Source organism: Mesoplodon mirus (genome assembly GCF_964341445.2).
Source record: "Mesoplodon mirus genome assembly, chromosome: 4".
In the NCBI taxonomy this organism is placed as follows: Eukaryota; Metazoa; Chordata; class Mammalia; order Artiodactyla; family Ziphiidae; genus Mesoplodon; species Mesoplodon mirus.
Window position 1 is genome coordinate 125,191,032 of NC_138979.1, and position 12,129 is coordinate 125,203,160.

The window sequence follows — 12,129 nt, forward strand, 5'->3', positions numbered from 1 at the left end:
ATAATTATGAAGGCAGCTTTTTGATGGCAGGAGCTGGAGTCACCTCCATTCTAGATCTCAAGTATCAAGTGTAGTGTATAAGGGCCATTCTTTTATATCTCTTTCTTGCTATTCATCTTTGGATCTTTCTGCTACTCATTTGTGATTAGGTAACAACCACAAGTCAACAAGTATCAGTTCTACTTCATTGTTTCTAATAAAAGGTTGGATAAGACAGGGGTCTGCAACCCCTGGGCCACGGACCCCTGTTAGGATCTAGGCCGCACAGCAGGAGGTGAGTGGCGGGCAAGCATGTGAAGCTTCATCTGCTGCTCCCCATCGCTCCCATTACTGCCTGAACCATCCCTCCATTCCCCCACCCCCCATCCGTGGGAAAGTTGTCCTCCATGAAACCAGTCCTTGGTGCCAGAAAGGCTGGGGACTGCTGGCCGATAAGATAAAGAATTTAAACTTTTGATTAGCTGTTTTAGAATTGTTTTTACATTTATTTACTCTTTTCCATGTTGTAGCAATAAGCAAGAGTTTTTTTTTTTAATTTAAGCTCAAACTATAATTACATAAAGACTTTATACTTATTCTTTGAGTTTCCAAATTGCCTAGTTGTTAATTCTCAAACAGGCCAAGCTCTTTAGTGTTTCTTTTTTTTTTTTTTAATAAATTTATTTATTTATTTTTGGCTGTGTTGGGTCTTCGTTGCTGCGCGCGGGCTTTCTCTAGTTGCGGCGAGCGGGGGCTACTCTTCGTTGCAGTGCACGGGCTTCTCATTGTGGTGGCTTCTCTTGTTATGGAGCACAGGCTCTAAGAGCATGGGCCTCAGTAGTTGTGGCTCGTGGGTTCTAGAGCGCAAGCTCAGTAGTTGTGGCACACAGGCTTAATTGCTCTGCGGCATGTGGGATCTTCCCGGCTCAGGGCTTGAACCTGTGTCCCCTGCATTGGCAGGCAGATTCTTAACCACTGTGCCACCAGGGAAGCCCTCTTCGGTGTTTCTTAAGGGCCTTCATGGTTCTTTCCTCTGCCTAGAGGGCACTTCCCCCAGAGGGAGCATGGTTTACTCCCTCACTTCATTCAGGTCTTTGTTCAAAAGTCACCTCATTAGAAAGGCCTTCACCAAATCTAAAATAGAGAGGGACTAGGGAAGGTGATGCTAATACCCTGCCTGGCTTAATTTTTCTTCAAGGCACTTTTCTCTAAATGAAATTAAGTATTTGTTACCTTGGTATTGCTTGTTTCCTTGGCTAATATAAATTCCTTGAGGGCAGGAAGTGTTTTCACTTTTCTGTTCCTAGGAATAAGAACATTATTTTTCACATACATTTGGTACTTAATGAAAATCTGTTGACTCACTGATCAAGTGAATGTATTATGAATTTGTGGCCTAAGGGTGAGATCTAGCCCATATTAGTTTTTTTGTTTGAGCATCTTTGTGTTTTACTCTTTTAAAAAGTTATTTCACGTTTCAAAATGCCAGATTTTAAAATTTTCTTTCGAAAATCAAATCTGCTAACCCTGGGTCTTTATTTTTGCTAACCCTAGGTCTTTATATTTGTGTGGCAACAATTATCTGTACCGAGCACTGGGCTGTTCCCTTTATAAGGGACCTCCATTCTCCAGTTTGGTCATAGCCATCACCTCCTTCTGTCGAATCTTGGACAATGAGATATGAGTATTTGCTAATTATCATTTTGCTTGCTCTTATGTTTTCTTAGACTTGGCCTGTTTTACCTGTTTATATCACCTGCCTGGTCCCCGTAGTCATCTGAGTTTACAACTTCTTTTGTACAGTTTTTATAATTCCTATGCAGTTAAACTTCTCAGATTTAAACTTAAAAGTATAAAATGAGTTAAGACGATTGAAGTTGTGACAATTATTGAAGGAGATATGTGTTGAATTTATAAAACCTGTATGTTACAAAAATGAAGCACTCCCTTTAGACCAGTGAGCACATGAAAAGATGCTCAACATCATTAGTCATTAGGGAAATGTACATCAAAACTGCAGGGAGATACCTCTTCACACCCACAAGCATGACTATAATAAAAAAGACATACAATAACCAGTTTTGGTTGAGGATGTGGAGAAATTGGAACCTTCATACATTGCAGTTGGGAATGTAAAATGGTGCAGCTACTTTGGAAAAACAGTCTGGAAGTTCCTCAATGAGTTAAACAGAATTACCACATTTGGTAACTTGACAGTTTCATTCCTAGATATATATACCCAAGAGAAATGAAAACATACATCCATGCAGAACTTGTACACAAATGTTCATAGCAGCATTTTTCATAATAGCCCCAAGGTGGAAATAACCCAAATGTTCATCCATTAATGAATAAGTAAATAAAATATGGCATATCCATACAGTGAAATATTACTTGGCAATAAAAAAGAATGAAGTACTGATATATGCTGAACATGATTAAACCTTGAAAATATTATGCTGAGGGAACTTCCCTGGTGGCGCAGTGGATAAGACTCCACGCTCCCAATGCAGGGAACCCGGGTTCTATCTCTGGTCAGGGAACTAGATCCCACACACATGCCACAACTAAGAGTTCTCATGCCACAACTAAGGAGCCTGCGTGCTGCAACTAAGACCCAGCGCAACCAGATAAATACATAAATAAATATTTTTTTAAAAAGAAAGAAAATATGCTGAATGAACGAAGTCAGTCATAGAATACCACATATTTGTACGATTCAGTTTATCTGAAATGTCCAGAATAGGTAAATCTATAGAAACAAAGTAGATTAATTAGTGGTTGCTGTGTGGTAGGTGGGGGAATGAGGATTGACTGCTAATGAGAATGGAGTTGTTTCTTTTTTTCTGTCCATGCTGCATGGCTTGCAGGATCTTAGCTCCCCAACCAGGGGTTAAACCTGGGCCCTCGGCAGTGAAAGTGCAGAGAGTACTAACCACTGGACCTCCAGGGATTTCCAGGAGTTTTTCTAGGAGGGACAGAATATTTGAAAATTAGATGGTGGTGATGTGGCACAGTCTGTGAATTGTACATTTCAAACTAGTGAAGTGTGTGGTATATGAATTATGTCTCCATAAAATTATTTTTTTTAAATTAAAACTTCTTTTATTAATAGCCAAGGAACAAATGATCAAAAAGGTTGGTGGATTTTCATACCCCAGATCATAAGCCAGTCTGCAATCAAGTACAACTCTGGCAGTAGCCCTAGAAAGAAATAATTGTTCTTTGCTTAAATTTATCATCCATTAAAACAGCTAAGCCTGCACATTTGTATTGCCCTATGCCGTAGTTAGTGTGCTGTCTCAGTAGGCCAACTCTTTCTTTTTCACGCCTTCTCAGCGTGGTCTTTTTAAGGGCTTTTGTGTACAGTGACATAAATTTGTTTAGTTCAGAAAGTGAGCATCTTGGGGACCCACTGGAAGTATTACAAAGTAGTAAAAGTATTACTCCCTGACTAGTAACATATTTACTAAGCAGAGCTTTAGTAATGGGGAAAAAACAACAACAACCCAACCTCTTGGATTTTTCTGTTTGTCTATTAGAAGACATGGATTGGGAGGAGAATCTTTGGATGAGATTATATTTTACACATCCTGTGATTGCACAGAGGTTCCTGAGACTCACCTTTGAAACAAAACTTCTCCAGTATACCCTCTTCCATTCTGTGGTTTTAAGGGATTTCCAAGAGTGGTTAACATAGAATATCAGAACTGGAAGGGGATTTTATAAGTTATCTGTTTAGTTTAACTCTTCATTTTTACAGATGTCCATTTTTCCAGTAATACTGAACTACCTTAGTTTGTCATTACTCCTGATGTGAATATAATGAGCACCAAGAGCAGCACCAAGATGATAAATTAGAAGTATAATGGGAAATTCTTTTAATGTTAATTATTAGTGAAACCTGAATTTTAGAAATTTAATGCACTTGTTTTCCTTGGTTCGTTCAAACTGAAACAAGAAATGGTCATGTTGTATGTGAACTATTTAAATTTCCTTGATAGTTTTATTTCCATTTATAGAAAATAGTATTCCCATTCCAACTAATATTTAGTTAGTTTTGATATGAATTGGAACTTTCTAAACATTGTATAGGAAATATATTTGAGCAGAGAAATTTTAAAACAAAGTGTTTTGCTGAGTAGAAGGGAAAGAGTATGGTCCCACACAACTGTAGTCGGCAGGGATAGAAAAGCTAAAGAAGTCAAGTGACATATGAAAGTATGCATATGGACCAATGGTTATCTTAAAGGTGAAATATTTATTACTACTAGGATTTTCTTCCTTTTGTTTTTTAATCAGCTTTATTAAGGTATAATTTACATATAATAAGATTTGCCAGTATACAATTCAGTGAGTTTTGACAAATACATGCAGTTGTGTCATAACCTCTATAATCAAGATATGGGACCAAGTATATCATCCCCCAAAAGTGCCCTTGTATTCATTGCAGTCAGTTCCCTCTCCCTCCTTCCTGGAACCATTAATCTGCTTTCCGTTGGTATAGTTTTGCCTTAAATTTCATATAAATGAAATCATACAGTATGTATTAGCCTTTTATGTCTGCCGTTTTTTTTATTTAGCATAATACTTTTGAAATCCATTCATGTGTTTGTGTGTATTAGTAGTTTCTTTTTATTGATGAATAGTATAACATTGTCTGGATATACCACATTTTTTTCCCATTCATTCACCAGTTGATGGACACTTGAATTGTTTCCAGTTTGGGACAATTACAAATAAAGCCATTATTAACATTCACATACAAGTCTCTGTGTGGATGCATGTTTTCATTTCTCTTCTTTCAATACCTAAAGGTGGAATTCTTGATATATAGGATAAATGTATGCTTAACCTTATAAGAAACTGCCCAATTGTTTTCCATAGTGCGGTTGCATTTTGCATCCCATTAGCAATATTTAAAAGTTCCAGTTGCTCCACATACTTATTATGATCAGTCTTTTAAATTTTAGTCATTCTGGTGTGTGGATAATGATTTCTCAGTGGTTTTAAATTTGCATTTCCCTGATGACTAATAATGTTGAGTGTCTGATCATGTGCTTATTGGCCTAAAGGGGGTTCTTCCTCTTTGTAATTTTGCTACAATGATATTATCTAATCCGCGGTTGATACTCAGTCACAATTGTCACTTGTCACAATAATGTCCTTTGTAAGTTTCTCCTTCCCCCAGATCCAATCCAGGATTACACATTGGGTTTTGTTGTCCTGTTTCTTTGGTCTCTTTTCATCTGCAACAAAAATCCCAGTTTTCTTTGTCTTTCTTGGACCTTGATTTTTTTTTTAAACTATAGACCTAGTGTTTTGTAGAATGTCTCCATTTGGGTTCACCTGATATTTCCTTATGATTAGATTCAGGCTATGCGTTTTTGGCAAGAATATCACCAAAATGCTGTTGTATCCTTGTCAGAGGCATCATATCAGGAGGCGCACTGTGTGAATATTGGTGATGACTGTGTTACCCAAGAAATTTTTGTCTATCCTGATGTTATACAGAATTCTCTTTTCTTCTAGGTTTGGCTCTTAGGTTTAGATTTCATAGTTTTGGCTTTTGGGTTTAGACTTATCTATAACAAAATAATTTTTGAGTGTGATGTGAGGTAGAGATGGGGGTTCATTTTTTTCTCCAACTTTTTCCCTTATTAGTTTTCTTACTTTTCTGTTTCTCTGATTCGACTCTTTTTTATTATTATTATTATTACTTTCTTGAAATTTATTTGCTCTTCTTTTTCTAGCTTAAAGTGAAAACTTGGATCAGTGATTTTAGACCTTTCTTCTTTTCATGTAATCATTTAAAGCTAAGTATTGCTCTAATGCAGGCATGAATTTTGATATTTAATATTTTACTGTCACTTAATTCAAAATATTTTCTAATTTCCTGTGTAAATTTCTTTTAACCCAAGGGTTATTTAGAAGTATTATTCAGGAATACTTGGAACTTTTCTAAATATCGTACTGCTGTTGGCTTTCTGTAGTCGTTGCACCAATTTACATTCCCACCAACAGTGTACAAGGGTCCACTTTTGTGTGTGTGTGTGTGTGTGTGTGTGTATGTTAGAGTAATCAGCAAACATACTCTTTCAGATTTTAATATTTCTAAATGTATTGAGACTCATTTTATGGCCTAGAGCTGTGGTTTGTCTTGGTGTTCCATGTGTACTTAAAAGGAAGAAATATTCTGCCATTGTTGGATATATTGTCCTTTAGATATCAATCAAGTCAAAGTGGTTAATAGTAGTTTAGGTCTTCTTTTTCCTTGCTGATTTTTATCTATGTGTTCTATCAGTTATGGAGAGAAAAGTTGAAATTGCCATCTATGATTATAGACATTTATGTTCCTCCTTTCAGTTCTGTCAAGTTTTGCTTCATGTATTTCGAAGCTCTGTTCTTATTTATGAATATGATTTCCCCATATATTGATTTTGTTATCATTACAAAGTGTACCGTTTTATTTTTTGTAATACTTGTTTTCTTAAAATCTATTTTGTCTAAAATTAGTGTTGCCACTCCGACTTTCTTAAGCATACTGATGCATGATACGTATTTTCTTCCTACTTTTCACTTTCAGCTTATCCATGTCTTTATATTTAAAGTACATCTCTTATAAACGGCATTTTTGATAGGGTTGAATTTACATATTTTAAACAAATGGGACTACATCAAACTAAAAAGCTTTTGCACAGCAAAGGAAACTGATGACTTAATGAAAATGCTGCCTACTGAATGGGAGAAGATATTTGCAAACAATATATCAGATAAGGGGTTAATATCCAAAATATACAAGAACTCATACACGTTAACATTAAAAAAACAAACAACCCAATTAAAAAGTGGGCAGAGGACCTGAATAGACGTTTTGCCAAAGAAGACATACAGATGGCCAACAGGCACATGAAAAGATACTCAACATCACTATCACCAGGGAATTGAAAACAAAAACCACAATGAGATATCACCTCGCACCTGCTGGAATGGTTGTTATTGAAAAGATAACAAACAACAAGAGCTAGTGAATATGTGGAGAAAAGTGAACCCTTCTACACTGTTTGTGGGAATGTGAATTGGTGCAGCCACTATAGAAAACAGTATGGAAGTTCCTCAAAAACTAAAACTAGAACTACAATATGATCCAGCATTTCAACTCCTGGGTATTTATCCAAAGAAAATGAAAACACTAATTTGAAATGATATATGCACACCATTGTTCACTGCAGCATTATTTACAATTGCCAAGACATGGAAGCAACCTAAGTGCCCATCAACAGATGAATAGATAAAGAAGATGTGGCATGCATGCATATATATATATGTATATATCACAACAGAATATTAGTCATAAAAAAGAATGAAATTTTTTCATTTGCAACAACATGGATGTACCTAAAGGGTATTATGCTAAGTGACATGAGTCAGACAGAAAGACAAATACTCTAATATTTCACTTTTATATGGAATCTAACAAACAAAACAAATGAACAAACATAACAAAATAGAAACAGAGTCATAGATACAGAGAACAAACAGGTGGTTGCTAGAGGGGATGAGTGTGGGGGCTGAGAGGAATAGGTTGAGGGAGATTAAGAAGTACAGACTTCCCGGTTACCAAATAAATGAGTCACGGGTATTAAAAGTACAGTGTGGGGAATGTAGTCAGTAATATTGTAACATGTTTCTATGGTGACAGATAGTAACTAGACTTACCGTGGTGATAATTTTGAAACATATAGAAATATCAAATTGCTATGTTGTGCATGAGGAACTAACATACAGTTGTAGTTCAACTGTACTTCAAAAACAAGCAAACAAATTCACAGAAAAAGAGATCAGATTTGTGGTTATCAGAGTCAGGGAGTGGGGGAAGAGCAAATTGGATGAAGTTAGTCCAAAGGCACAAACTTCCAGTTATTTAGATAAATTAGTACTAGAGATATGATGTATAACCTGATAAATATACAATTAACCCTGCTGTGTGTCAAATATAAGAGTTGTTAAGAGAGTAAACCCTGGGCTTCCCTGGTGGCGCAGTGGTTGAGAGTCCGCCTGCCGATGCAGGGGACGCGGGTTCGTGCCCCGGTCCGGGAAGATCCCACATGCTGCGGAGCAGCTGGGCCCGTGAGCCATGGCCGCTGGGCCTGCGTATCCGGAGCCTGTGCTCCACAACGGGAGAGGCCACAACAGTGAGAGGCCCGTGTACCGCAAAAAAAAAAAAAAGAGAGAGTAAACCCTAAGAGTTCTTGTCACAAGAGAAAATTATTTTTTTTCTTTTAAAAAAAATTTTGTGTATATTAAGGTGATGAATGTTCATTAAAGTTATTGTGGTAATCATTTCATAATGTATGTAAGTCAAATCATTATGCTGTACACCTTAAACTTATACGGGACTGTATGTCAATTATATTGCAATAAAATTGGAAGAAAAACAAAGTATGGGGCTTCCCTGGTGGCACAGTGGTTGAGAGTCCGCCTGCCGATGCAGGGGACACAGGTTCCTGCCCCGGTCTGGGAAGATGCCACATGCCGTGGAGCGGCTAGGCCCATGAGCCATAGCCGCTGGGCTTGCGCGTCCGGAGCCTGTGCTCCGCAACGGGAGAGGCCACAACAGGAGAGGCCCGCATACCGAAAACAAACAAACAAACAAACAAAGTATGTCTCTTATAAACAGCATTTTTGATAGGGTTGAATTTAAATATTTTAATTTGCTATTGTTTTATATTTATCCAAAAAAATTTTTTTTGGTTCCTCTGTTCCTACTTTCATGTTCTTTTGGGTTAATCAAAATTTTTTAAATATTTCATTGAATTCTTCTGTTGGCTTTTTATCTATGCCTTTTCTGTATTATTTTTAAATATATGAGTTGGGATTATAATATTAATCTTTAACCTAGTCCACTTAGAGTTTAGGTTATACCATTTCACATAAAATGTAGGAACCTTGTAGCAGTAGAATTCCATTTACCAAACACTTCCTGGTTTTTGTGCTACTGTTGTCATATATATCACTCCTGCATGTTTGATTTATCTTTGATTTATCCTGCTTCGAGTTTGCTCTGCTTCTTAGATAAGTTATATTTTTCATCAAATTTTGGCCACTATTCAGATTCCCTTTTCTATTTTCTCCTTTCCTCTCCATCCTCTCCTTTTAGACTCCAACGACACATATGTTGGTCTGTTTGGTATTGTTCCACAGGTTACTAAGGCTTTATTTATCTTTTCCTTTCGATCTTTTTTCCTTCAGTTGCATAATTTCTGTTGCTCCGTCATTTGTGTTCACTGACTCTTACTTTTCCCATCCCTAATCTGCTGTAATGTCCACCCTGTGAATATTTTATTCCACATGTGTGCTTTTTGGCTCTAGAATGTTCATTTTTATAGTTTCCATTTTCTGTTTTTTCCTTTCTTTCCATTCATTATAACTATATTTTCCTTTAAATTCTTAAATCTATTTATAGTAGCTACTTTAAATTTCTTGCCTGCTAACTCCAGCATCTGGACCTGGATTGATTTCTGTTGACTTTCTTTTCTCTTGACTATGGGTCACATTTCCTATTTCCTCTCATGTTTATTATTTTTTAAGTTGTATGTTGGACATTGTGAGGGGCATCTTGCAAAGGCTCTGGATTCCATTATCTTCCTCTGGAGGTTATTGATTTTCTGCTTTACCAGATGGTTAAACTTGGTTAGACTTAGAGACTCAGACTCTGCCACTCTTTTTTTTTTTTTTTTTTTTTGCAGTACGCGGGCCTCTCACTGTTGTGGCCTCTCCCGTTGCGGAGCACAGGCTCCGGACGCGCAGGCTCAGCGGCCATGGTTCACGGGCCCAGCCGCCCTGTGGCATGTGGGATCTTCCCGGACCGGGGTACGAACCCGTGTCCCCTGCATTGGCAGGCGGACTCTCAACCACTGTGCCACCAGGGAAGCCCCCAGACTGCCACTCTTGCAGTAGATAATAATTGAAATCTTTGTTCGGGTCTTTTAAGTCTTTCATCTGTTGTTTTCTTTGCTGGGCTCCTTGGAGTCTCCTCCACGCATGTACAGATCAAGGATTAGCCAAGGATTTGGGCAGATTTATACACAGATTTTTGCAGTTCCCTCTTTTCTAGCATTCTTTCTGTAACTTCCCAGCCTCTCTGGCAGCCTCCAACTCTTCTCATTTCTCAAACCAGTCAGTCTGTGGCTTTCTGCTTGATTTCCAGCTGCCCTTGCCAACCATGCTGACTAGAGAGTGCCCTCTGGCAAAAAGCCACATACAGGCAAATTTCTCCTGCTGCAGTTCACTTATTATCTGGTTATCCGTAAATAGATAAGAAACCACCCCAAATGTAGTGGCATTAAACAGAAACAGTCACCTATTATTATTATTATGATTATATCATCTCATGGTTCTAGGGTTTGACTAAACTGAGTTGTGTGATTTTTGCTTGGTCCTTCTACTGTTGTAATCAAATGAAGGCTAAGGTCATCTTGAAATCTCCCTCACTCTCATAGATCTGATGGTTGATGTTGGCTTTTGGCTGGGACTCAGTTCGACTGTCAGGTAGAACTCCTGTACATGACCCATGACCTCTGCCTGGGTTTTTAATGATGGTTGGGTTCAAAGAGCAGGCATCCTAAAAGGGAGAGCCAGATGGAAGCTGTATTGCCTTTTAATACCCAGCCTTGGAAGTCACACAGTGTCACTTCTGCCACACTCATTCATTAAGGCAGTCACAAAGAAAAGCCTCTATTCAAGTGAAGGGAGTTAGACTCTACCTTTTGAGGGGGGAGGAGTGTCAAAGAATTTTCAGACATGCTTTAAAACCATCAAACCTTCTTTCAAATGTTGTGTGCCCTCCAATTTCTGCTTGCTTTTGGTCATTCTCTAGTACCTTCAAATAGTTACTTTTTATATAGAAAATATTATATTATCTGGTAATCCATTACAGACTACTCCGTCATTACCAGGAGTGGAACTCCCTCTCCTCCTTTTCTTCCACCCATAGCACTCATTACATTTGACATTTAATATATTAACTTGTTTATTGTGTGTCTCCTGCCATTAAAATGCAAGCTCCATTAAGTTGGGGTTTTGTCTCTTTGGTAACTGCTGGGCATACAGTAGGTGCTCAACAAATTTTTTTCCCCAGAAGTTAAATATAGCAAGCACATTGCTATTTATTCCTTCATCTTTTCTAATATTGAAAAACCTTGTTGTATCCAATTTTTACTTATGAACCTAGCAAAAAATATGTCACATGTCTCATTGTCACCACTGCAATAAAATTACAGTGATGGAAGCAAAACCTGTGTTCTCAAGGTAGCCACATTAACAGTTTATGGACACCATGAACAACAGTGCCCATTTTCAATAGAATGAGGCTTTCAACAAATGTTTGTTGAATGAATGAATGAATTTTCAACTCTTCAAAATAGCCATAAGTAACCAAATCCTCTTGATGACAAGAGAGGAGTACAAGTTATAGAGTCTTGTTTTTTCAACATGGTTGCACTGATAGACTGGCATATCTGAGATTCGCTTCTCCTTGGCTTATGGCTTATAGAACAAGGCATAGGGATTTTGACATTTTATTCTCATCTGACTACCATGTGTGTCAGTGTAGCAGACTAGATAACTGGTTACAGATCAAATGAAATACCATGTGAAGTACTTTGTGAAGTGTAAAACACTATGAGATTATAAGATGTATCAGATAATTACATGCAGTTGCATCTATTAGGCTGGTCTTTTCAGATTTCATTTTGAAAGCGTGTGTGTGTGTGTGTGTGTGTGTGTGTGTGTATTTTTAAGGGATGAATATTTTGACTTACCAGAACAATAATGAAAGTCATAGCAGTGTGTTTATGATAAAGACCCTACTAGGTTCTTATTAATATCTTATCTGACTTTTCTTTTTTAGGAACTTAAGAGATTTCAGAACTTTGTAAAATACCATCCTCCTTTTGATATTGTCATTGATGGGCTCAATGTTGCCAAAATGTTTCCTAAAGCTCGTGAATCTCAAGTTGTAAGTACAAGTTTTATTTTGTTATTCCAAATCTCTAGAAATATTTATTGTACCCATTTGTGATCTTCCTTGGGTCTCTTAGTTTCCCATTTTACTTTCCTCTAAAAATAAGATCCCAAAAGTGACCAACC

General features: G+C 37.4%; 1 protein-coding gene across 4 annotated transcripts in view; it reads left to right on the forward strand.

Moving 5' to 3' along the window:
* The window catches only part of PRORP (protein only RNase P catalytic subunit), a 123,581-nt gene that overhangs the window by 39,267 nt on the left and 72,185 nt on the right, over nt 1-12,129 (forward strand). For 3 of the 4 annotated variants that reach the window (XM_082617397.1, XM_082617395.1, XM_082617396.1), the window contains exon 5: nt 11,891-11,998. The exons of the other annotated variant lie outside the window; for it this stretch is intronic. In XM_082617397.1, the coding sequence (XP_082473523.1) occupies nt 11,891-11,998 (108 nt within the window). The remainder of the gene's footprint in view (nt 1-11,890; nt 11,999-12,129) is intronic. 4 annotated transcript variants of the gene reach the window in all.